This window comes from Hoplias malabaricus, chromosome X2 (assembly GCF_029633855.1).
Source record: "Hoplias malabaricus isolate fHopMal1 chromosome X2, fHopMal1.hap1, whole genome shotgun sequence".
Taxonomy (NCBI): Eukaryota; Metazoa; Chordata; class Actinopteri; order Characiformes; family Erythrinidae; genus Hoplias; species Hoplias malabaricus.
The window spans coordinates 3,469,178-3,496,865 of record NC_089819.1 but is presented as its reverse complement, the minus strand read 5'-3'; the positions used below and the strand labels follow the sequence as shown (position 1 = coordinate 3,496,865).

Sequence of the window (27,688 nt, the reverse complement as noted above, 5' to 3'; positions counted from 1 at the left end):
GGTGTAGTCATGAAATCAAAACGTAGAAAGCTATGGATTATAAACTCTCCTTCAGGCACAGTACACTCAGCTAGGACCATATACACTTCAACACCTGCCTCTTTTGTGTCCTATTTGTCATCCAATTGTCTTGCTCCACTGCTAAAACAAATCTATAATACAAGAACATACTCTTTGCTCCATGCTGAAATTATGTGATACTTCCCAATATAAACAACAGAGAGCCAATGACAACTTGGGAACTTTTGGCATGGATATGCTCAAAAGCTTTACAGAGTAGGAGGAAAAAAAAAATTAATCCATGCAAGTGTTTAGCAAAGACAGGTCTGTAAAAGGACTGTTGTATAAAAATGGTTGCATTTACAGCTGAGACATATTTTAAAAATAATAATAATGATAATAATAATAAGTGTAAAGCTGTACTCATACAGGATTAGATTTACCTGTAGATTTGAGGTTATATATATATATTGTTATATTGTATATATATATATATATACAATTTTTTACAGGCCTTCTTAAGAACGGAGGTGCTGAGTGACAAAATATACTGTTCAAAAATGAGGCAAAAACTAAGCTCAGCTTCTGAACACAGTGCATGTCTGCAGACACACTATTGGGACTTCTCACCCATTATCTATTTTGAAAGACTAGAAGACACTGTCACTACAGGTTGGATATTTTTGGTGGGAGGGCCTTTCTCAGAACAGTAGTGACAGTATAAAAACTCCAGTAGCTTTGCTGTGTATGATCCACACTATGTAACAACAATGTGTGTATAGAGTAGCCACTCCCATTTCTGTTATATTCACCAAGATTTCTTATCCAGTGCAAATCCATCATAAACATTACTGACATCCATTCATAAAATTACATCACCCAAACTCCCCACATAAAGCTAATGCCTTTCAAGGAGGGCTATAGACAGGCCCAAAGCATTCTCTCTGGTGTTTTAAGTTGTGGAGCAACAATTTATTATCTCAAATGAAATTTTTATAACCCTTCTGTGGGTGAACATTGTCCCAAGTATAAATAAAACAAGTGAACTTTAAGAGGTTCCACTGCTGAAAGGAAAAGGGAATGATTCGGGAAGTGGATCCTGCTGGTGGGTGTGGTAGCCAGTGTGACTCAAGCAGATAATGTGGACTTTGTCTCTTGATAAAACTTCGCTTGTGGTCACATGTTGAGCTGTTGCCTCTACAGCTCCCTACATATCACTTGAATATTTTACAGTGCACTAAGCAAGAATTTAGGTCCTCATGTAACAGCATTGATTTGGGACTGTGACCAAAAACGGATTTACATTTGTGTTTTATGGCACCATTGTAAATGTTTTCTGAATCATAAAATGGAGACTTTGAGGGCCTCACAATTTCCCCTAATGAACTTCTTGTTTCAAGTGAACTCTTCAGAGAACAGACAGAAACGCTGGCTAACGTACAAATAAATAATTTTTTTTATATGTATGGACATACACCAATCAGGCAGAAAATGACCAAGTGTGTTTCTACACTCACTGTCCATTCTCTCATCTCCACTGACCATACAGAAGCACTTTAATTCTACAAACAGAAATGCAGTCCATCTGTTTCTCTGCATAATTTGTTTGCCCCTTTCAATGGTCTTCAATGGACCCCACAAAGGGCAGATATGATTTGGGTGATGAATCATTCTTAGCACTGCAGTGACACTGGCTTGTTGGTGTGTTAATGTGTGTTGTACTGGTACAAGTGTTGTCGCGATACCAAATACATGACTTGCCTAAATATCTCGATACCGATACCGGTCAGCAAAATCTCTGGTATCTGTTAAGTGTGACGCCACACGTGACATTTTCCAATCGCGCCTTTAGTCCTGTGTCATACTTTCATAAGACACGTCTGCTGTTTCAATAAAGCTGAATGCTTCAATCAATTGTGTGACCTCAATTCAGAAAAAGGAATAATCTCAACATTAAAGGAAGCAAACGTTTCTTTGGCAGCACTTTTTGCACATTCGCAGCTCATTCTCAATTGTGTGAGCTGCTGTGCGGACAGTCTCTGGAGCAGATGAGCTGCATCGAGGGGAGCAGCGTCTCCGGGACGCTCCCGTTCTCTGGGAGCAGAGAAGCCGTGGAGAGAGAGCTGTCTCTCCCACTCACGGTCAGGGCGATTATCTTCTATATAAAGTAGCTAAGGTTTGTGCAGAAGTTGCTGATGCTAGTCGGGCTTTTTTTTTTTTAAACTCGCTAGAAAGCACACTGCCCCCCTGTGGCACTCGTGGGAAATACCGCTCTAACCGCTAGAACCGGTACTAATTATATGGGATAATGTACTGTTTTTAATGACAAAGATTCTTTTCTAGTATCGGTATACTGTGCAACACTAGGTACATGTGGATCAGACAGCGTTTAAACATAGTACCCACTCACTGTCCACTCAGTTAGTCACCTACCCCTGTGGTGCACCTTGCAGATGTAAAGTCAAGAAACAGTGGCTGGAAATGTTTGGTTGGTTGACCAAGAAACTTATCCGCACTGCTGTGTCTGTTCCACTCATTCTACACCGCACTTTTTTACTGAGACACTGAGTATGATCCACTACCAAAATCACACCTGCTCTGGTTTTTAACTGAAATGATTTTAAATTTGACCTTTATTCCACCTCTCATTATAGACATGTCAAATGGAGAAGTTTTTCCCATAAACGGTGACCATGTCGCTCAGTTTAAAAAAAACAGGCACTTCAGCTTCAAAAAAGATGCATATGTACTTTTGAGGCTTCATTCTAACCCTTCACTGCATGCTTGCCTGGCCATGTGAAGTCCACCCCAAGGTTTCTAATGTAACAGTTCCCTTATTATGCTAAAAGGTCACACAAGACCAGTTTAAGTCAGAAGGCCTGAATTCCACTCAATCCATGCAAAACAAAAGCAGTGTCGCTTCCTAAATCTGACCCTGTCATCAACTCATTTCCTCTAGGCTTGCCTCAAGAAGGGTGAGATGTCTGGAAGCTGCACGTGAAGCCCATAAAAAGGACAGAACATTTGGCCTCTGGACATCTTGATTTGTGGGACCTTTTAAAAAGGAACAGAAAGCTTGAACAAAGATACGGATTATTAAGAAGAACGGATAAAACAGTCATTCAGTTACAAGGTTGTGAAACTGTTGTGCACATAAGTGAAGAACAGAACAGTAACTGAAAACTGTTTTTGGACAAGCTTTTTTTTGTGTTATTTATTTCAACACTGACATCCACTGTATAGTAGTTCATTAAATCAAGGAAATAGTTCAAAAACCCTTGACAACAAGAACATCCAGAACATACAAATTTAAAAAGAAAATGCAGACACTGGAAGACCTTGTAAAAAAAAAACTTGGAGGTTAAAATAAACAAACACAGGAAAATAAACATAATAATGAGTGAACATTAAATCTTGACCAAGAAAAACACTTGCCAGTCTGAGCAAAGTAAGCCACCCCACCCCACTGTAAAAAGGCTTCTTCAAATATCCATGTTATCTGTTGCAATGAACACAGCGCCCAAGCAAAGATATTCCGAAAGGTATTGCTCAGGCTCACGCTTTTAAACTCTGAGCGAATTTCTCACTCTGTGCTGATATAGCCTACAGCGATCTGGCTACTGCAAAGTCATGATTCACAGTAACTTGGAACAGGTGTCCTAGCAGATTCCTCACGTTCACTACCTGAATATAAAAGCAAATAATTCAAAAGAGGCAGATCATACACATAAATCAATGTGAAGTTAATGGGGTAACAAAGTCATACAAGAAGTACAAGTTATATACTAATGTTTCAATATGTCAAACGGCTAATACTAGTACTACTACTACAATTTCTCTATCTTAAAATGTGATACGAATAACTTAAAAGTTATGAAGCTAAATCATGACATTAATGGTTAATAAAGAGGAAGCAATATGTGTGGAGATAAATGGCTCCCTGGCAGCATTCATGTGTGTGAAGTGGCTAATTGAGGGGACTCTCTAGCAGACACCTCAAAAGTGGTTCAATTAAAAGCAAATGGCTGATGGCAAAGCCTCATGTCACTATTTGCTTGCCAAACTAACTCTGGCTACAAGCAAGGAACTGCTAGGTTGTTGGCCGAGCTTGTGCATTTCAGACTTCCAACAGGGAAAGCTTGAGGGGAAGAACAGCACAAGTGCCCTTTTCTAAATGAGCAAGAGAGACGTGCTTTAAGAATTGTTTCATCCATCATTTAGTGTTACCACTGTAATCTAACTATAACAGTGTTTTGATGACAAAATTCTTAGACTTTCAGAGATTCAGAGATTGTACAGGACGAGTACCTTTGAGTACTCAAAAGAAAAAAATAAAATAAAATATGAATTTGATCCAAGCTTGTTCCAAAATCTAGATCAAAATAGTACACTCACATTGTGATACGTCTGCATATTTTTATTTTTATTTTATTAGTTTAGATGCTTGTCTTAGGTGAAATGCTTAAAATAATAGCTCATTGTACAGCACAATTCATTCCCCTATTAAGAATTGAGTTCTAAGATCTATTTTAACATTTAAGAAAAGTTTAATAGACAGATGACTCTCTTCCACACAGGGTAATTTCAGATCATGTGCAAGGCATCTTGAGCTCTGAATACACCAAAAACACACCGAAAATGCAGAATAAATTATGAATAGCAGGGCTCCAGAAGCTATTCCCAATCATTTTTTTAACATTACAGAAAATCCCTATTGTCAATAACAACCATACATCATATTATTACCATCACACCGAACCACAGGGTTAAAGAGGGGCTCACCAAATTGACAGGCACTGTAGGTTACTAGTTGGATATGGGCTCTCTTGGTCGACGTTTACATCAGCTAGCAGTAGAGTCAGCAGGTTGCTAGCCACCAGTTAGCAGCAATAATGATGTAAAAGGAATAACATGAGCCCTTTCCAGGGCAGCAGAATTCCATTCAGCCCATTGTAATATAATAGCATGGTCTAGTCTAGCACTGTCTTATACAATATATTTTTCATAAAGAATTTATGATATGTAAATAAATTGCAACACCAAAGTATGTAGGGATGCAGGGGAAGTGATAATGACTAGAATCCAACATAAAAGGAAAAAATTAAGCCAAATTATGCAATAATAATTTGCAGACATCAGCTGACTTTCTGTAACACTGGGTTTTTGCTTTTTCGCTTCACTTCGCAAAAGGGACACTGTAAACACTCCATTTGGTCAGCAGTGTTCTATTTGTAGAACACAAGTATTATAGCAACAGTGGTGAAAATGAGGCGCTCTCAGAGGAGGGTTTATTAGTTGTAGCTGTATTAACGGTTACATTTGCTTGTGTTGTATTTTGTTATCTGCACTGAATATATGTATAATCTGGTGTTCTGAAACAGCAACAGTTAGCTGTACCTCCATGTTGATCGTACAGAGCATGTCAGTGGTCACACAGCCATAGCAGCAGCACTATTGGTCAAGGATGTGATTTTGCACGTCAAAGTTGAACTCCATTGCAAAACATCATAGGCAAAATGTATTCACCTGGAAGGTATGTATGTTAAATTCACCTATCAAGGTGAATCTGGTCAAAATGAATGGGATTTCGCACACAAAATCACAGAAAATGCCAGTGTGACAGCAGCGTAAGGATATATGGTTCTTTACTGTTATATACGAAAAATGCCACTCCTCTTATCTAAACCCATACTACACAACCAATGCTAAATAGGCTCTGATCCTCAGAGGGAAGGGAGTGTGGAAGCCACTTCAGGAAAGAGACTGGGTTACTGTGAAAACCTGCACTGTACACACACCCAGCTGGCTGTGTTAAGCCACATGACAATGCTGTCACGCTAAAAACAAGACACGCTGGGATACCACACTGCTTTAACTTGCCTTGGTCTGCTGTGCACAGGGTCAGCCCAGGGTCACAAGTGCAGCATTCCTGGCAAACATACATCAAGTATAGTGGGGAGTGTGTGAAAGGGGTGGGGGGTTTGACAAGCACATGTTTTCTCAGAGTGGCTTGTCTACAATTCAGGGCAGATGTGCAGTATTCATTCAGGTCAGGCCAGACTGCAGGTCAACGTGTACACAGACTACATAGAGGCTGGTTGCTGGTGAGTGACTCACTTAAGCCTAATACTGGAGACATAGAGCAGAACCACTGTGCCAAGACACATGCAGTCCTCTAGTCAGTGTTTACCAACACTTTCATGCTGCCTAGCAACATCAACCAAAAAGCCCAGCAGGCACTTCTTGCAAAAAAAAAATGAACTAAGCGGAGAATCAAATCTGACCTTTTATGTACAAAAAGCTCAGAGGATACTGCTGGTTTTAAACAGCCTTCTAGGAAAGTACAGAGGGTGCTCTGGAGGAAATAAAATAAATGGTGTAACAAAACTTCCTTTGGGGCATCTCTGTGTCTGCACATGTGTGCAGTATAAGTGGGCAAAAATGCACTATACAAAAATCATCTACTCCACACATGATAAATACAAAACAAATCCCTACAAAAGATTTCTATTACAGTTTAACAAAACATTCTAAGATTTCACCAAATGTTTCTTGCCAAAAGGTGTGATGAAGAACAGCAGTAAGGCTATAATAATGACCAATGATATCAGCCTAAAAACATGTAGCACTGTGTTACTTCACCACTGCATTACTGACACTTCTGCAATGAGCAAGTCACTTATGTAACTCCAAACCTCAAAAATAAGTCTCACAATGCTAATAAATCACATAGGCTAATCCTGTCATAATGACAGTCTATAAGGCGAGGCATTGTGGTTGCTGCATATACTGAGCAACTTGTTGAATGAAGATGTTGAATGGTATGAAAATGTCCTTTCAAAAGCAACAATGGAGACTTTGCCGAGCCGTGACATAAAAAGCACAACTGCGTCAATTTAGAACCAAGCCACACAATATCAGTTCCCAGCTGGGTGACGAGCACTCATCTAATCATTAGTTGTCACAGCCACAGGAAAAAAATGGTCAGAGTGAGAAATGTGCTATGCACAAAGCAATAGAAAATAGACACAGGCCTTTTAAGATTGTAATTTTAAAAGTTTTGATGTGTAGCCTGCTTGATTTTGCCTGAATTAAGGAGGCAAAATGCTAGCAAGTTGCAAAATGCTTTCTAAATATCTTTGTCTCAAAATAGTGGCCATGTCTCTGAAGAAACTTCTAACAAAACATAGGTAACTGCTTTTCAGCATGGACCACAGGCCAAACTTTTCCTGGAAAACATAGCCAGTGCAGATGACTTCAGCATGTAGAGATGGCCTTGGTTTCTGTGAAAAATTACACTGTTGCCTCCCTCCGGGCCTTATGTCAGCTAATGGTGGAAAAAGAATTTCCTACTGCTTGCCTGGCCTGTCTTTCATTGAACTTTCAAGTGCTTGAAAACATTGTATCAAACGTTCTTCAAAAATGTACAAAAAATTGAATATTTTAAATGACAAGTAAATGTATGAAAATTGTTCCTGCTTGTGCTGCTTAGGTTTAGTTTAATCTCATCTCCAAATTAGGAATGGTTAGGCTTCTGGTTTCCTGTAAACGTGTCAAGACTGGGCCAGTGTTTGATTAAAATACTTCAATATCAAGTGTGGCCCAAAAAAAAAAGCTTTAGGACAGAGTACTAAAAATAGAATACCTCTACAGAAACAATGGGCAAACAGGTCACAGTCAACGATTCAGCAGAAAAACATCATGGTCAAAGGAATAAGCTCTTCACGTCTGAAATCCCAGTTAGACAATGAAAGAAGAAAACAGGGGCCGTCCAACATGCCTGATTTGCCCCAAATTGGGCCACGTAAAACACCACCCCCCCCCCAAGTACTGGTGATGCTGAATTTCCATTTCCTTCCCATGTTTTCCAGTGCCTATTTGGCTGTCAGCCCACATTAAGACAGGAGGTCTTCAAGGCAGAATCAGAGGAGAGAGAGAGGGGGAAAAAAATAGTACAGCCCATGCAAGCTTACCATCCAGACAAGCCGGCAGGCAGGAAGGCAAGCATGACCCAGAAAGAATGAGTATCACATGATCTTATGGGCAAGGCATGTTGTGAACACATGTGCCACAAAAAGGAGGTCAAAGAAGCAGGAGTACCACTGGATAGATTCTCCATATGATTACAAAGGTGTAATTTTCACACTTTTACTTCCCACTCTCCAACCAAGCATTTAGCCCAGAACTGACAAACTGTTGGGGTTTTTCTCTACACAACAGGGTGAGGCTAATTCAAAACGACTGAGAGATATGGTAAATTTTCAGGAAGAGAAGGTAGCTTACCTAAAAACTAAAAAACTAAAAAACAAGGGGGGGGGTGGAGGGGGAGAATATATAATTGTGATTTTTATGACCAACATTGCGATTACAATTTGAAATTCAGTGTTTTGCTATAACTACAAGTCCAGACCTATTCTCATTACCAAGACCAGTAAGATCTGGCTCTCATTTTGAGTGCCAGACTGCCATTTAGTTATGTTTTTTTTAGGATCATAAGGTAGTAAATTTACCTCAGTTTATAGAAACTAAATACTCCTGTTTTAACATTTTAAGACAATGTTTTGTTAATGCAGTATAACAATAAAATACTGAATACTGCAGCGTATGTGATTTGTAATTTGCATTTTTCACATTGTGATTTCAATAGAAAAACTACGAATCGTTCAACTCAACTACAGATCCTGGGGAAATGGGATTTAGGAGGCTTGAACAAAGACAACTATTCAGAATTTCTGTTAACATTACATTCACATTTCATAAACAACTGCATCATTAATAAACATAGCCTAAAGATTCAATTTTACAAACTCTTAGATCAGGCTTTATGTTGACTCCTCTTTGAAGGAAAAATGTGTGGTCCTTAAAACCAAAAGCAGGGCACCATATTGTTTTTCAGTTTGACAGTGACAGATTTTGACAGCTTAGTGTGGATTTGGCCATGGTTTGCGGAGGATCACACCCCTCCCACTTCAACAGCAGCATTAGTTCCCATACTGCACGGTAAAAATGCCCAACACAATGCTACATTAGCAAGGAACTCACTTCCAGATCTGGAGGGTATACAACATTGCAAAGGGAAGCACTTCTAATTAAGTGCTTGCTAAATAGCTGACAAGTTAATTTGACATAGTACAAGGGGTGGATATTTATGACATCTGTATAGCAGAAATTTATATAACAGAAGCTATTACTGAAATGGGAACCTATTTACATTTTAGGGAACTACTGAGTATGTCGGACATTGTGTCTGAATTGTACAAAACGAATTTGAGCGTGATTTTGAGGGCACTAAAATCTCCCACAGTGTAGTTGTAACTTATATTAAATATTGTAGCTCACTATATGAGCAGAATGTGGACCACAATGCAATGTGAGTTTCTTTGTAACTAATCAACATTGTTTATCGTTACTTAGTTTAAAAAAATAAATAAGTAAAGCAATATAAAACATGAATATCTAATATCTGCATAAATGTTCATGACAGCATGGCAAAAGTATGTTCAGCTTGAAGCACTGTTACAAACAATAAGTCCAAAACACGAATGTCTAAGCACTAATCACAGCAGAAACTCATTACACCCTTGAACAGTACAAAGTTCAAAGTTCAGCAAAGTTTAAATAAAAAAATATATATATATGATGAATCTCTCCTCAAATACGACCAAAATATCTCCTCAGAGCTCTCTGAGAACGATGTGAGCATGGTCCAATACACTAATGATCGTGCATGACTGACAGCTGTCTGAAGAACAGAATGCTGTTTACATTACCATGGCATCACACAGCCTCGAGACAATTGCATGTTTTTTTTCTGGGTTTTTACTCTGAACTGCGGTTGTCATTTTACACAACATACACCATAAAATGGCAGAGGCAGACAGAATTGACATTAAACAGCCGTTCGTGTATGAACCTACGGACGTCTTTTTTCCTTTTGTGTGTATGTGATATGGTTTTGTGAGATTAGTTTGTTAACACGATTGTACGAATTGCTTTGGAAATTTAGAAAAAACGAATAACTGCATAGGTCATGCGGAGGCTTCGCTCACAATGTCACATGCACAGTGAAGCACAGCGAACTCCACGGACATAAACTCTATGCGCCAAAGCTTTTCACTGGTCGGTACAAAAGAGACGTGTCACAACACAAACATGGACAGCTTTACTTGTGTTCCTGTATTCATGGCATTTATCATAACATATCATATCTCCATCTGCAGTAGTGGAAAGTATGCGACAGGGAAAATGAAACCGCAGAAAGCGGTTTGTGTTGGGTTTTTTTTGGTTTGTTTAAACATTGCTGAATGCTTCACATAACACTCAAATCTAAAATAATAAATAAATAAATAAATAAATAAATAAATAATAAAAAACACACACACACACACACACACACACACACACACACACACAAAAACTAAATTTCAAAATGAGTTCCCAGGGGCTTCAACCTGAGACCTTAGTTTAACCTTCCGCTTCATCATCAAGAATAAGATCTAAGTTGCATGCAGGACTCTTTTTACTTTTGCCAACTTTCTCTTCCCTGGGCAATGAATCAGAGAGTCTGAAGCCGCCTCCACAACCAGTATGTGCTGTGATTTCTTCAGTTCCTGAATTTATCTATGCACAAAGGATACATTGAAAGCCCTGCAGAATCAGACCTGGAGGTCCACGGGGAGGCAGAAGTGGAGAAAGGTTGGTAGTTGTCCTTTGACAAATGATCTACAATTGGTCCTGTAATTCCACTTACAAAGATGTTTTTCGACAAAAAGTGTGCATGTATCCAGCAATAGAAGACAATATGCAAGGAAAGAGGCAAGGAATAGGGTTCTCTTGCATTTAGCCCAAGATCTATGACTTGTTTAAGATAACGCTGGTCACCACGTGTTTGGGCGTTTTTTTCAAGAGCGCTATAAAAACTCAGGCACATTGTTCTGCTCTGACATAACTGGGGGGGGGGGGGGTGCATTCACTAAACTCCAGAAGGGCTTCTTTAATTTCACTCTCAACACAGACATTTAACACCATACATGGTTATGTTCGAGCCAATCCAATTGCCATGGTTCATTTACACCTGAGCAGCATTGCTTAAAAAATAATAACAAACTGGAATGAGTTTGTCATTAAAAAACCCTATTACTGATGCTCTTAAGCTAGGCCTGCAAATGCTACCATTGCTGCAACGTTCTTGCTGTTCTCCCTAAATCTCACCAACCACATAAACATGTTATGAACTCTGACAGAGATTTTGCTTTTAGCAGTCAAATTAAATAAGAAACATCAGGGTTTCCCACAGTGCTTTACAGTTAGGGCGGCCACCTCGACAACGTCGCCCACAATTCATTTCATGCAATACGTTCAGTTTCTTATCAAGGCTTCTGATGTGTTTGCGCGTGGCTTTCTGCTATGTCCAGTGATCCGTGATTAATCAATCCATTGTAAAAAACACTCAATAATAAGAGATCCTTCAAATTTCCAAAGTATATTCCGTGACTTATTTAATGCGTTTTTCCTTTTCAGTCACAAACACATGTTCTGAAGTATGATCCAGTGTTTAAGGTGAGCCGTGTGTCATCTCTGAGACCCCAGTGGCTGTGAGTACACAAGGTCAGAGCATATGCAGCCCATGCTCGTAAACAATGTTTTGAATTCGCATCCATTTTGTGAATCAATTCACTCAATGAGTCGACTCTACACTCAACCCATTGTGCAAGTTCCTCGAAGCGTCCAAAGACCGTACAGCACATAATTCACAAAATATCAGTGGATTTTTATAACACAGAACGATGACTAAGTTTGATGACAATGTTGTTGCCCTGTTGTCCACCACCCCCCGTCACAAAGAAGAACCGGTGAATCGCAACCACCACACACACCAGATCTTCTTCTGCAGGAAACCCTGAACATTCAAGGTGCCCACAGCCTTTCCCCATAAGGGACAAGCCTGTAATCTCATATGATGATCCAGAATCAGAGTCAATAAACCAGTGGCTCTTTTGATAAACCTTCTGTCAGTTTTGATGCTCTCATGTTTTCTTTAACAAAAGGTTACTAATTAACATGAAGGGAAGTGAAATTTACATTATTCTTCACAGTCATGACCATCTAACAAGTTTAGCAACACACCGCATTTTGTTTAGCTCTGTTTCAAAGCAACATGCCTGTAAGTGAAGTAGTTTTTGACATAGTTTTTGACTGAATCATGTTTTGCAGACAAACGCACTTTACTTCCTGGTTACAACTGCTTTTTCGAATTCTAAAAACCTCAGTGTATCAGTCTGTACTCATTTTCAAACCTTTGTCTAAACAGCTCAAAACATTTGTATTCATTTCAAGGTTTTGAGAGGTCATAAAAAAAATATAAAAATCATACTAGCAGTAGGCATAATCTAAACTACAACACGTATTAAAGGGAAAATTAAATTAGAGACACGTTTAAATTATGTAAATGGAAAACAGTAAGAGTGGATAAATAAGAGAACCAAGCATAAATGACAGACAACACTTCTATTCACGACTATGCCAGCTGATTAACACCAACCCCACCCCCGCTTTTATTTATTTATTTTTTGTTTAATTTAATTTTATTTATTACTATTTCTTAAACTAAATTAATTGCTTATTCATACTCTCTGGGGTTTAGAGCTACTGGGTTAGTGTTATTGGGGTTTTTTCTCATTCTCTGTGATTATTACTAGGCTGCTGAATCCAGTCATTCTGAACAGGGATGCTTGAATAGGGAGAGAAAGGCTCCGTGTTGTTTGATCCTTGTGGTATTTTAGGCAAAGCATGTCAAACATTTCCTTAAGAACCAGTGATGTACCAGTGATAACTTGTAGAAAAAGGTGCATAACGTCACCTTTAAAGCTGTTACTAAAACAAAGTTTATGCTTTCAATTTTCTAATTTGTCAATTAATGGCACTTGCTTGAAGCCATAGTTTCCAAGCATCAATCTGCCTTCTGTCAATAGGAATATGAAGACAATGACATCACCAAGATCTCTTTCCTGTGTGCTACAAAAACAGCATGGAATACCAACTAAAACACGATCTTTCTAAGAAGCCAGATAAGGTGAAGGTTCCTGTTGCTGCTTCCAGAGAAATTCCCATTGGGAGATGACTGAAGGCTGCTGAATGGCAGAGCTGCACTGTTTTACTCATTCTGATAGCAATTTGAACTGAACATGCTTATCTGGGAAGGAAAAAGAAAAAAATATATATAAAATAAAAAAATTGGTCAGTGAATTCAGCTTGATCTCAATCAAGTTTTATCATATTCCTATACTGTAGTGTAATTCAGACAAAGTCCAAGTAAGTAGTGGCAAACTGAAGGGCAACTTTCACCACTGTGATGTATACATGGCACCTTCTTTGCATGGACTTTCTTGCTTTACATTTTAGTGAGTGGGTAATGAATGTTCAAAAAAATATTATTATTATTAAAAATTAAAGAAAAGTTTAATTTTTCCCAACTGTTGACATCTGAACCGCAGTGTCTGAACGACACGGGTGGTAATATCGAATATTGCAGCTAAAGGTATTTTTCTACAGTTTCTATGTTTACACAAGCCATGTCCAAGGTGTGTTCCTGCCTTGTGCCCAATAATTCTGTGGCAGCTCCCAACTCATTGCGACCCTGAACAAAATAAAGCATTAGGGAAGATGAATGAATGAATACTGACACTGTAAATACTGATGGACCCAACTATTCTATTAACTAATTATTCAAGTTTTGAACATTGATTAGTAAAAAAAAAGGACAATTTACCATATAGCGAAAAAATGCCTGAGGAATTGTGGGACATCTAGCATTTACTGTATGCAAATTACACACAACACCCATGCCACTCTAACCATTCAGGTAAAAGCAATATCCTGTTGTGTGTGCACAACCGTATTTCCATCTGTGTCTCACCTTTTAATGTCATTTTTTGACCCAAAATGACATTAAAATTAAATTCAATTGAAGCATTTAACCTTCATATTTATAGCTAAATACATCTGCTTTAAAATAATAGCAAATTTGATCGGGAATGCCTGATCGGGTTTACAAGAGTAGTGCACTCAAACAATTTAAAATATATTTAAAATCCACGACTTCATGCGTGACATGCTTCTTTGCATCCTGCGATGTAGACAGGCTTCTCAAGCAGCAAGGCACTAGCAAAAGAGGCAGACAGAAATCCATGACACATAAAGTGGACATGTATCGTTACACTAAGCAACGGTGTGTAATGTTTGCTTATATGAGTAGCAATGGAACAGGAAAGGCCAATTGGAGAGATTTACTCAGAAATAATAATCAGCTTAATGGGGAACAGAGATAATAGCCCAATACCGGCAGTGCCATTAACACTAACTGGTGACTGCAATTGAACACTTAACTGCCAGTGTCAAACTTGATATCAGTATGTCCTTCTCAAAATGTTTTCACAAACTAATATAGCAAGGCTCGACTGTACTAGCTCATTGACTGCCCCTTAGACAGAGCCAAATCAAACAAAAGCAGTCTGTCATGAGACAGAACATCAGCAGCCCTGTTTAAACACGCCACCACACCCCCGCCACACTAATCTCAGTGAAATGGGATTAATTTTTAATCAGAAGGGTTTGCTTCAGGCATGCATGAGGATAAAATAAAGTAAGTCTGAGAGAACAGGGCGTAATATAAGATCGAGGGAGCCTAGCACTTGAGCAGAGCACACACAGTTTAGCCATACCAGCTACTGGATGAATCCTGGAATTGTGGCGAAAACATAAAATCACAGTACAATTAGTGATATGCCCAAGCAGGTACCGTATAACCATACAACAGAGCCAATAGAGAATCAAAGCTAGCTAAAAACATAACATGCTAACATTGTTATTCTATTATTGTAAGGCCACACAACAACTGTTTTCATAAACTACCCTTCCAAGTCCTTCTATGTTGCTTTATCTCGTGAGAGAGTAGGCTGTTCTTGAGAATATGACACTATGTTGATTATATTATACTTCAGATCAAATAATTTGCCATTTAACTTGAAAGAAATATTTATGAGCAGAATGAATGCTATCTGATTATTTATCGCTGTGTCCCAAGTTACACAGGGACAGACCCAAAATGAAACTAAGAGAAGACTGCCAAATTCCTTAGCAATTAATTTCCTTTAACTAAGCTAGCCATCAAATGCCAAACATTTCACTTTGTGTAAACAAATGTGGTAACCATCTTGCAAGATAACTTACTCTCCGTCTGTCTCCCTCACATGCACATACTTCCTTAACCGCATCCTTTTCAGCTTTGCAGACACTTTTCTGCATCCTTCGCCTAATTTTAACCAGCACCCTGACCCACTTCCCATCAAACACAAAGACATAAGCGTTCGAGACACACCCACACAAAAAGCATGTCCGGCGTTGGTGACCCACACTGACATTTGCAGACATCCAGTCCCTATATGACCATTCCCCCCCCCCCCCCCCATGTTCAAAAGGCTGCTATTAGTTAGCAGATGAATTGTTGACCAGTGCTGCAGAACAAGGGTTGGGAGGTATAACGATAATATACAATAGTATTTTAAAATGAGGGAGGTATTTATGAGGTGTGTGTCAAATTTCGGTTCTGTGTCTTTAAAAGTCATCTAAAATGATCATGTGCATTTAAGAGAGCCACAGGGAGGGGGCGCTGTGGGAGTTCAATGACTGCTGAAAATGGGAGGAGAAAAACACAAGCCCAGTAGCCCACTGCAGTTGTAAGTTTAGCGGCGAGTTTGGGTTAAAAGAGAAAGGAATTAAGCTGTAAACAGACGTAATTCTCAGAAAATCCTTCACCCGACTTGTGCTCACAGGTATATGGCTTTATCCTCTAAATATGTGTGTTTTGAGGCTCAATTCGCTGAAAAATCTGCTGTGATGTGCTAAACCACAATTTATTGTTATTAACCATGCTTATCTTCACACTTTTCTGTTCTTTCAGCACCGGCTGCTCAAACTTGCTTTCCCAGAAACGGGTTTTTACCGTCAACTTCTGGCTGTGTTTAGCTAAATTCACTTGACTTTGTGCTCAAAAGATACAAGGCTCAGCGCAGCCTGACAGAGAACCCCCTCCCCACAGTAATACTGTATACCGAGATATTATTCTGAGATGGTATTACAATATGAAAATCGTGGATACTGCCCATCCCTATGCAGAAAAATATTTATTAGACAGAAAGCAGGAGCATACCACACAGCCCTCCCAAAATACCATTCAATTTAGAAAAGTGCATAAACAGTAAAGGAGTGACACTATTATTAGGCAGTAATTTTTCCTCCACAAGAAAATACTCTAATAGATGTTTCACCCCTACCTCCATTAGATATCAAACCAAATATTGTAAACTTGTTTTCAAACAAACTGTTATAAACAGACAGTTGTGACCTTTATTTAAAACCCTTTGGGAGTCCAGGAAAGCAGCACTGATCGCACTCTCTTTGGGTGTGTAGGCTGGCCCCTCTCTCTCCACCCCCACCACTCTGCAATGCCAGACCAGCACAGGCATTGGTTGGCTATAATGGAAGTGGGCAGTAAGCAGTGGTTTGAAAAGACACAGTGGCTGGTTTCACATGTCTCAGAGGAAGAATGCGTTTGCCTTCACTCTCCCAGCCTAGTAGCATTGTGTGACTGCGGGAAGAGCTAGCGAATAGGTGGAACCGGGGAGAACATTAACCCCCCTCTGCCATATAGCACGTCACTTTTTCTAGATTTGAAACCAATCACCAAGTTTGATGTTATGTTTTAGGAGGAATTTGGCTTATGGCTCACAGAGGTTGGTGTGTCCTCAATAAAACAACAATAGCAACTATTAAGCCACACAAGTGAGTAAAAGACATGTGGGCAACCCAAGAAACCACTAGGTTTCATATCTTTAACATCACAACCCACAATCCTTTATATTTAAGTAAGGTTTTCTGTAACTTTCAGTGATGAGAATATGACTTCTTTTTTTTTTCTCCTTTAAGTGTTCCTGTTTTAAATAAATGGAGGGTACTCATATTGGCAGCTTACTGTTCAAACTACAGCTGGGTTTTAAATAGTAAAACACCTTGGCTGACCCTGGTTTGATAATAAACCCCAATGCTGAACAAGAGGTTTTAGATCAAAATTATCCCAAACTGCTGGACTGTAGCTCCTCTTTTGCAAACCCTTTCACAAAATCCTCTTCCTCACCTCCTTCACCCTCTTTCCCCAGTATTCAAAGAAAATTTTCTTTTTGATCTGACCTGTAGTTCATGCCCTCACTACATATATATTTACAGAACTGACTATTGTTTGGATGCACACAGTTTTAAGACCATCGAAAACTAAGTAATGCTGGCAGTAAAGGAAACGCAATTGTTTAAACTCAATCTTTATCTACCCCCACACACTTTTTCTCCCTTTTCCCCCTCTCCTCCTATCTATTGGTCTTTCTCTCTTCTCACTTGCCCCACCTCCCAGTCCACCAAGCAGTGTCCCATTATCACCCTACATTAAACACTCTATTCATTCATAACCATTCGCCTACACTTCCAGTGAGGGCATGATACAAGGTTTAGACACAAGAAAATAATTTCTCTTTCAACTTTGTAGCACTATTTTTTTTTTACCCCAGTGTCTGAGCATACTGATTTCACAATCTGTCAGTAGAGATATTCATATATCTGGTACATACACCCAAATATTTAATAAACAAAGCTGGAGATAAGTGAGTGAAAGCATCTGTAGGAAAGCTGGAACCAATGTTTTAATCGTCTACCAAGCTCCAAACACATCATAGTTATTTTTAAATAAACTAACCATTTTTGACTTTTCATGACTGCATTGTGTTTTGTATTTGTCTTTATTGCACATGTTCTAAACATAAACTAATTTTATGAGCAATATGAGCACAATGGCCAAAAATCCACCTTTTATTAAGTTGCACAAATCATGGACAACATCATTAAAGCATGAAGTGAAATTATCTCCACCAACTACACATGAACTTATAGTCACACCCTATAGGAAGCATGGGCTAAAGGGGCATAGAGCCTCTCCAGCACTGAGCTCAGAGGAACTGTTCTCTGAAAGGAAGGAGCTCAGTTGAATAACTCTGGGAAGAGCTGAACTAATCATCCAACATTAGTACCTCACCTCACTAACGTGTCCATGGCTGACTTGCAATTAGAAGCTCAGAGACATGTTCCAATGTTCACGCACAGGCTGATACTGCAGCAAAAAGTAATGTGCGACCTCTCAGAAAATAACAACAAAAAAGGGATCTCCTTAGTATATCTGCAGTTTCTAGATCAGACGGAAAGACAAAGCTCTCAAGCTCTTCAGACACTTCTCTGGAGCAGAAAATGACAACAATCCTAGAAAACTAACCCTAACCCTGGTTTTTGTCAAGATTTGAAAAGAAAAAGCAGCACACACTGTGCTTTCTATACGCGAGATACTAATCTGCAACTGAACTCTCATCTCTCCATTATCTCTCCTGTATCTCATGCTTCCTTTTGGTCTGATGCCATTTCTCCTGAGGAATTTTTAAGAGCCATTAAGTCTCTTCAGATTTCAGAAAGCAACATCGGAGCAATGAAAAATGTACCACTTGGAGACCCGTACAGGATTGTGTAAATAAACATATTCAGTGTTGAAAAAATATAATAAAATGATCAGAATCAAGCTTCCAAATGAGACCATAAGAGCAAAGCCTTGCGGATAGAGCAAAGGAAAGAGGAAAAAGAAAACACTACCGCCCTGAACTGCACCAACTGGAAAAACCAGTGCATGTTACTTCACGCACAATTTTATGAAACACTGAAGCATAAGTAGTAACGTTACTGCTTCAAAATTAAGTCCAAGGCCTTTCTTACTTTATTAACCCGACATTTTTCAAAATGTAATACCTGCATCGTCTCTGTCGTCTATGACTGAAAAACTACTTTATCCAGCTGTTCAGCACTGGCCTGTAAATGCTTGCTAACACAACCGCCTCCCTCAGCGAGCTACACGTTTACTCCGGGATTTCGGACCCTTATAAACAGCCTAGTTTTGGCCATTTTCGTTCATCCAAAACCTCCGGAAATATGATATGAACCTCAAAATGCCCCTTTAAAAGGCTCCTAAGACCTATTTGGCCCCAGCTGTGGTCCAACTTTGTCCCTTCACGCCTCCATAAGGATTCCATTCAATAAACATTACACCAATCACGATTGTAGACTCCAACCTTTCAAACAATTTTACAGCTGCAAACACGCGATTTCTACAAGAATGACTCGCAAATAATGGCTCTTTAAAACAGTCGGACCCTGTAAAAAATAAGAAGAGTGGGTAGCGAGTTAACCCGATCTCGAGTTTCCCCAATTCCACCTTAAATGTTCCCTCGGCGCCTGAAAGTAATATAACCGCTGCTCCGTTTAAGGTGGAATTCTGAAGAGAATTCAACTACAGCTGGTCTAACGCTGCCGAGCTAACGGGCTACAGCGCTGCATATCAGCCTTTAAAACGGAGCTAAAATGTATGGACGTGTGAAAGGACTGCTTTTCTTCACATGAACGAAAAAGAGCGGCTTTTAACCATTGCTCACCTTCTCCGAGAAAGCAGGAAAATCCTTTAACCGGCGACAACTGTGGAGTATGTTAGATAGAGCGGGAGGTTGTTTCTTTTTTCTTTTTTTTTTTCTTTTTTTTTTATCCAACGGCCCGGAGCGGTTTGAATGTTCGTGGCCTCAGCGCGGCGGACTCGCCCTTCTGGCCCCGGCGCCGGAGGCCACGCCCCTCTCCGCCTTTTCTAACCATATTTGGAAAAGCCGACAGTTAACCTGACCAATCCGAAGGCGTGTTGCGAGGAGCCCCGCCCACACAACCACAACAGGTAAATAAACAACAGTTTATAACGTTAGTAAAATTATTAATACATAGCATTTTACGGATTTTGAGGATTATAGGTATGTGTCAAAAAAAAAAAACATACTAGTATACACAGTGTGTCCAAACCAGTGTGTCTCAATCTCAATGAGAGTATTCCTTTTTGTATAGCATACAGAGGACAGTAGAATGTGGATTTGGAAGTAGGCAATGTTTTCTTAGCCACAGTCACGTGAATTTCAATTAGCCAGATTACTTGAGCCTTACTTGAGTCTTGCAACAGCAATGTTTTTTTTAATTACCTTTTGTTTGTTAGGTTTGAGCTAAGGTCATCAGCAGAATATTCCACAAAACAGGATTTCTCATCTAACCAGGGGTCTGTTCCACAAAGTAGGATTTCCCAGTTTAGCCAGATAAGTTAAGCTTCTATCAAATATATGCAGTAGGACAAAAGCTCTGGGACAATTCCCAGACCCCCTGTTTAGGAGAGAAATCTCAATTTCTCTAATACCCCTTGAATTTCCCATTTAGACAGATAAATGCAAAATAGAGAGTAAAATCCATCCATTATCTGTAACCGCTTATCCAATTTAGGGTCGCGGGGGGTCCAGAGCCTACCTGGAATCATTGGGCGCAAGGCAGGAATACACCCTGGAGGGGGCGCCAGTCCTTCACAGGGCAACGCACACACACACACATTCACTCACACCTACGGATACTTTCGAGTCGCCAATCCACCTGCAACGTGTGTTTTTGGACTGTGGGAGGAAACCGGAGCACCCGGAGGAAACCCACGCGGACACGGGGAGAACACACCAACTCCTCACAGACAGTCACCCGGAGCGGGAATCGAACCCACAACCTCCAGGCCCCTGGAGCTGTGTGACTGCGACACTAAGCTGCTGCGCCACCGTGCCGCCCAGAGAGTAAAATATTTTACAATATTAGTTAATAACAGCTTCATCCACATGAGACAAGCTTGACTTTGACTTTAACTTATCTGGTTAAAAAGGTTAGTCCTGCTTTGTGAAATATGTCCCTAGTTAAACAACACATTACTGATATTCAAAGTGGATATAAACACGCATCAATTTTACGTTTATATATTTTTTCCACTGTATTATTAAATCATAACTAAAGTTATGTTTTCCTTTAGAAGATGCATTCAATTAATTTTTCAAATATCAACAATCCATACCTTTTGATCAAAGGTGTCAACACATTTGCCTAAAACTATGTGTGGGTTCCTTTAATTAAACAGTGAATGTGTTTCAAACACGTTTCCCACAAGATGGCACTATAATGCAATTTCAGAGGTGAAAGGGTTCAGGGATTGCATCCCAGATTTGTAGAGCATGTCTAGCATCAGCGTGTGCTTCTCATGTCGTAAGATTTCAGATTTATGAACAGCTGGTACCCTATAACCGATTCTAGATCAGCGGCCTGTCCTTGAGATGCATTACAATTAGTCCTTGAGGCTTTAACTAACTGTGCACTCTGGCTAAAATCAGCAACGTTACCATGAATTAATCTGTTGTAAACATGTCTAGTCTCCTCGATATTATGTTACAGTGGTATCTAGAAGGGGATTTTCAGTCCAAAGACATTGAATACCCACCTTCTGCTGACTTCAATAGAAGGCCAGTATCACACCTGAATCTATCAGCTTCTAAATAAGTGACTATGGTAGCACTCGGGATTAGTGTTTTTTCACCTAGGAGGGATTCCTCATATTCAGTATTTTACTGAGTGAAAACTGTGGAACAGACTTATAATAAAAGCATATACAATATCATGAAACCTTTGCGGTTGCAAGATGCAATGCTGCACTGCACTACAAAACGTTACATAACATAACAAAAATAGCGCTTAAAAGGCAGGCCCAATGTTCAGTTCATCACTCTCATCTGTACACAATCCTAATCTTAGTTTTATAGAAATATGAATTAATTTACTTAATTTCAGCTCAATTAAACCATTAGGATGTTGGTAAAGTAAATATAAAATATTCTGAAGAGTTTAAAGCATTGCTTAAATGGGAGCAGACAGTAAAAGCAAAAATTGTTTACAATAAATGGGCTTTTTTTTTTTGCCTGATTTCTGAGACATGATTTTTTTTGTGACTATAATGTATTTTTTTTAATATGTTGGAAGGTCAAAGAGAAAAAAACAGCCCCCTTTTTTTATTACTACATCCAAAAATTCAGATGGGTGTATGTCCCCTGGTGGTTCTAAATAGTACATAAAATTTACGTGGTGAACCCTTGTTCCTATCTATTTCAGACCATATCAGAATGTTGCAGTATTATTGCTGGAATTGCCATTTAATAGTGAAATAAATAACTGAGTAAGTCTGAGTAAGCCCATATATATATATATATTTATGAAAGCATGATATAGTCACAATTTCTTACCTTTCCTTGTTGAGGACTTTCTCTCCAGCCCTTTGTCTGGGGATTTTTTCGGCGTGTCAAATGCGGCCTTCATCTGTGCCACTTTAACTGACTGCGCAGGGTCTAAAGCCACGTCAGCTTTGGGCTCTGCAGGTTTGGTCCACTCCCTCATCTTCTCATGTAGCTGGATGGTCTCTTTTATCAGGTCAGACACAGGCCTGCCTTTCGAAGCGTTTTGTGTCTTTTCTCTTACCGTGACACCACCTTGCGTGGCAGGAGTCGTCTGGTCATTCCAAGTTCCACTGCTTTGATCTGTCTGGCTTTGCTTTGTAGTAGTCTCGGGGTCACCCTGCACCCTGCACCCTGGAGTGGAGTTTTGCAGATCTAGGCGAGCTATATCCTTAATCGCAGGCTTCTGCAATGCATCACCATCCTTCAATTCTTTTATGGGGTCTTCCATGGAAAGGGTTATGTCATTTGATAGATTCTGTTTGTGCTTGTCCACAGGTAGAGAAGAATTACTCAAAGCATCAACCACAGTCTTTGACTGTACATGAGAAAGCAGTGGTTTGTTTTCTGGCCTGTCCTTTCCATGACCTGTGATGATCCCGGGTTCACTAATGAGCTCAGAGAGAGAACTGGACGCAGATGTTTCCTGCAAAATATGAGTTTTCTCAACACACTGGCTCACTGTGTCTCTCTCTGATGATGTCTTCATATCCATGGGTTTGTGACTATCTTTCTCCGGCATTACCCTTGATAGCTTGTCTAAATGTCCGTCTACTGACGTCAAACCCTCCCTGTCTCTCTCTGATGTTGTATTATTGTCAGAAGGCTTGTTCCACTTTTTGGGTTCTGACATCATGTTCCCATCGCTCTCAAACGCTGCCACTTTGGCAGAAAACACATCTCTGGCTTTTATCTCTCTCTCCTTGATTAGTGTTCCTTTAGATTCCATTACTGCACCCAAGGCCAAGCGAGGGTCTGATTCACTCTCATTGCCAAATGCAGTGCCGGAGAGTGAAAGCATCTCTGGTTTAGTGCCCACCATCACAAAGCTCCCAGGCATCTTCTCAGTTTGAATTTTGGGCTTTTCAGCTGTAGGGCAATCCTCGTCCTTTCTCCCAGTCCAAATACCTGGTTTAGTAGATAGGTCACTGTCTGTTTTACTTGAAGAGGATATTATATCTTTCTCGTTCTTTTTGGTTCGCATTGTGGGTTTATTTTGGCCTGGTGCACAATCGGTGGCAGGCTCCAACCTTTCAGCCAATGCTTCTTCCGTCCTTTGTGGAGACAAGAATGTGCTCTGGGGTTTTGTTTCACAAGAGTGAGAAAAGTTCTGTGAAATAGACTCTAGCTCCTCAAACATTCCTCCAGCTGGTGACCTGTCACATGAAGTGTCAGGTTTTCTGTTCTCCCTCCGATGGTCCATGCCTAATGCTGAACGGTGATTTTCTTCTCTCTGATACTTGTCCAAATTTGATGTTGGTAGAACTTGGTTGTGGCAGTCTGAGTCGATCTTGCTCCTCTCTCCTGTGTCTGGTGATATCACTTCCAGTTCACTTGTTAAATTATCACCCTCAAAGTTCTCCCTGGTTTCTCTTGTCACTTTGAGGACTTCAGGCACTTCTCTACCTGATAATACTGCAGTTGCTGCTGTGTGTGGCCTATCTGTTGGCAATTCTGTGTTGTATTTGTGATCTAAAGTTGGGATCCGCTGCTGCAATTCAGGACTTCCCTTCGGAATCAACTCATCGGACACTGCCTTCTCTTGAGATTTGGTCCAAAATAATGGCAAGTTTTCCCTGAATGGAGCAGAAACATGTGATCTGTCTGCCGCCATATTAGACATGGCTGGGCCAGGGGCCTTTACCACAGGTCTATCTTGGCCTAATGAAGATACAGGACTTGAAATGTGAGGGGTTTCGTTTGACAGCATTCGCGCATTCCATAGATCATGGTTGTCCTGCTTTTCCACACCACTGGAAAATGCATCAGGTTTCTGCCCAGGCATTCCATCCAAGATGTTCTCCGTTACTGGGAAGGCCCTGACATTTGAAGATAGCAAAAAATCACTCAGGGTCTTTCCTTCTTTTTTTGTAAGGTTGTCTATATCCTCTTGCTCAGTTTCATTGTAGATTTCCACCCTTGAAGCGGCTTTGTTCGCTGCCTTCTCGTCATTAATTGATGGTTCCTGAAGATCCTTGTTAGGTGGCAAATTCCCATCTTTGCTATGTAGAGAATCCTCATCCTTTCCAATTAAGTCCCACCCAAGGTCCTGGATGTTCTCCTGATGACATGGAAGGGGCTTCAGTTCTTGTCCCTCATTTAGTGAACTCTCTGGGTCCATTTCTTCCACAGCTGTGAGTTCGGGAACAGGATCTGAAGAGCCGGCCACCCCAGCACACAATATTCCTCTCTGGGATATTCTGATATTATACGGCTGCTGTGCTACCCAAGGTTCAGCCCAACCTCCCTCCCCTCCTCCTTTTTCTTTTCCTCCCTCTCTCTCTGCATCTCCTCCCTTCGTCCACAGTGTCTGTGCCCGGTCTGTGGGAGGGCTGTGTTTTGCGTGAGAATGCGTGTCCAGCTCCAGGGTAGGTAATGTTGGCTCCATGCCTAGGAACAAGTCCAGCCTTTCACCGTTGGCTTGCGCTTGATCCTCCCCCTCGCCACAGGTTGCCTCTTTGGGGTTTCCTTCCTCCTCTGGCCCTGGGCTGAGTCCCATTTCCTCCAGGTCTGCTGGACCACCCTCATGTTCCCTCACGCTGCCTTGGTTCTGACCCATTGCATTCTGTGGAAAGAAACATTGTTATTGCCAGAGTACAAGAGTGGTGGTCCAGCAACGAATGATGCCATGGGATTGGCATGCGAGCTATGCCAGGTCTTATCTTGCACAAGGCTGAGCTTTCTCCAACTCCTTCATATTCACTCCCCAGTCTCTTCACATCTGTATCTGCAATGACGTTCGCATGCCATATCAATTTCATGCTTCTACGCAATCATCTTTAACAACATCCACCAGAGCTGCAACTTAATGGTGCCGTTGTTCGTTATTCTTTTCCCGTTTGAATATGTTTTCACATAGTTAATCTAGCCCACAATTTCCTGTCCAGCCATAAGCCGGTAAAAGTGTGTTTTGTCTTCGAAACAACAGTGAGGTTGGGAACTTTGAGCTTTTTGTGGGAACTGAGTGTTTTCCCTCGGTGTCTTGTGACAGAGGCATTTCTGAACGACCATTGATCGCTCATGCTGCTCTCGTTACATGGGCCACAGCATCAGCAGGAAAGTGGGAATTAGAGTCACAAGGTTATGCTGGAGATCTCCGCAATGAATCGCTCTCTCTCAATCCTTCACCTCAGCTGTTAATGGTACTATCAGACACACTGGCTACCTCTCCAGGCCAAGTGGTGACATGCTGTTAAATAAGAGCTTGGATGTAACAGTTGTGTTTCCTCCATGCTCTCCCTCTCTCTCAGCTGTCGCTCTTAATGTGTCATTTGTGTTTTCTAACGAAAACCATTCTGGATTTTTGTCAGGGATTCCTGCACACAGCCACTTATTTACACAAACACTGATTTGACCTTGTAGGCCCTGAGCTGCACATCTCTAAGACTGAGAATGTTAGAGGTCTGCTTGGGCATACTTTTGAAGCCTGAATGCAACTAACCAATTTCAAGCCAAACATACCGGATAACTGCAGTCACCGATTTAATGGGACATTACTTAATATTAGTACATTACAAATATAGCTTCAGAATCATTGTGATGCTCCACTGGCCTGGTACAGGGAGAATAGAGCCTCTGGTGTTTCTACACTGGGCCCAGCACTGCAAAACCGCACTATGTAACATCTGAAGCAGGGTATTACAGTAGGGCTAGCCTAGTGTTCCTTTAAGAAACTATGCTGAATGGAAAATTCAAAACAGAGACCCTTCATTTATTACATTTCCAGTCAATGGCTACTAAGTCCAAGTAATTCATTTTTTTATATCAGGAATGTAAGTTCCTTTTGTACACTGTTTGATATTATTCCATCTTTCATTCGTTTCAAAAAGCTTTATTTCAGTTTTTAGCTTTAGTAAAAGTATTTCAAAACAAATTCCAACATTCAGCATCACAATTATATACACAGCATTTGAAAAGATTCCAATAGGTTACTCAATACAAGTCATGTATTCTGAATACGTTTTAATTTGTTTCAAAACAGTGTGAAGTTGGCAGCAATGAAAATGTTAGAGTTTATTTATACATTACTTTAAAGGAGTAAAAACTATGAGTATGTAAACAAAAAAATATTCAATGAAACAAGATCCCAAAACTCCCACCTTAACGCTAAATTCTACGTGTATTTTGTGTTACAATTCTCTAAAACAGAATAATAAATTTCAAACACCAGTTAAATAAGACCAGAACTGACTTTTGCCATTTTCTTTGCATTATAAGTGGTGTGTTTATTTCAGACAGCACATAAAACACAAACGATACGCGTTTGAAAACCATTTAAGGTGGAACTTTGGAGCGGCTGAATGTTGTGAGCACCATATAAACTGGAAAGTGTTTCAGAAATTCTTCACCATTTAAGACGGGGAAACAACACGTCATAGTTACAGCAAATTTTAACGTGGATCAAAGGGCCGAACTATAAACCGCCACACAATTTAAAGTGGAACGCAGCAGCAGAGTTTGGAACTCTGGCTAGAACACAGTCTCAGGGCCGAATTAGACGTTTGCTTGTCGTTAAAAATGACACAAAACGAACAAACCGTCGTCAGATTTGTACACCCACTGTCTAACAACTACACTTAATGATGTGTGTTTACAAGAGCTTACTTTTCACTTCTTCGGCTCCAGGAAATCTTCGATTAATCACACGAATCGGTTGAATGAATCAGTTCATTCAGGACTAAAGAAACCCAGTCAGTGAACAAGCGATTTTAGCTAGAAAAAAAGGCCTGAAATGATGTTAATAGCTGACAAACAGAGGCTGTGCTGCATAATAACAGCCATTTTCCTTGCTTAATTGTGAAATAGTGTTTGAATTTTGAATAGTGTGAAAGACAATAAACGCATTTCTGTCCTGTCTTTAGGGGCGGCACGGTGTCGCAGTCACACAGCTCCAGGGACCTGGAGGTTGTGGGTTCGATTCCCGAGAGAGAGAGAGAGAGAGAGGGAGATGCATTCACTAAACTCCAGAAGGGTGTCTCACTCTACAAATTAATCACATCATCAAAAAGAGTAACAGCACAGTGGTGCAGCAGGTGGGTGTTGCAGCCACACAGCTCCAGGGACCTGGAGGTTGTAGGGTCAAGTCCCACTCTAGGTGACTGTCTGTGAGGAGTTGGTGTGTTCTCCCTGTGTCTGCGTGGGTTTCCTCCGGGTGACTGTCTGTGAGGAGTGTGGTGTGTTCTCCCTGTGTCCGTGTGGGTTTCCTCCGGGTGACT

The 27,688-nt window shown here is 40.3% G+C and overlaps 1 protein-coding gene across 2 annotated transcripts in view; it reads right to left on the bottom strand.

The window, feature by feature from the left end:
- Positions 1-27,139, bottom strand: part of LOC136676306 (coronin-1C-A) — a 60,901-nt gene extending 33,762 nt beyond the window's left edge. The window contains exons 1-2 of one of the 2 annotated variants that reach the window (XM_066653200.1): positions 27,078-27,139; positions 22,266-25,038 (exon numbers count right to left, since the gene is read on the bottom strand). In XM_066653200.1, coding sequence (XP_066509297.1) covers positions 22,266-25,032 — 2,767 coding nt within the window. In that variant the 5' untranslated portion in view covers positions 25,033-25,038; positions 27,078-27,139. Of the gene's footprint in view, positions 1-19,571; positions 19,731-22,265; positions 25,039-27,077 lie in introns of those variants that run through there. The other variant, XM_066653201.1, reaches the window with a different exon arrangement.
- Between the last annotated feature and the right edge of the window lie 549 nt (positions 27,140-27,688).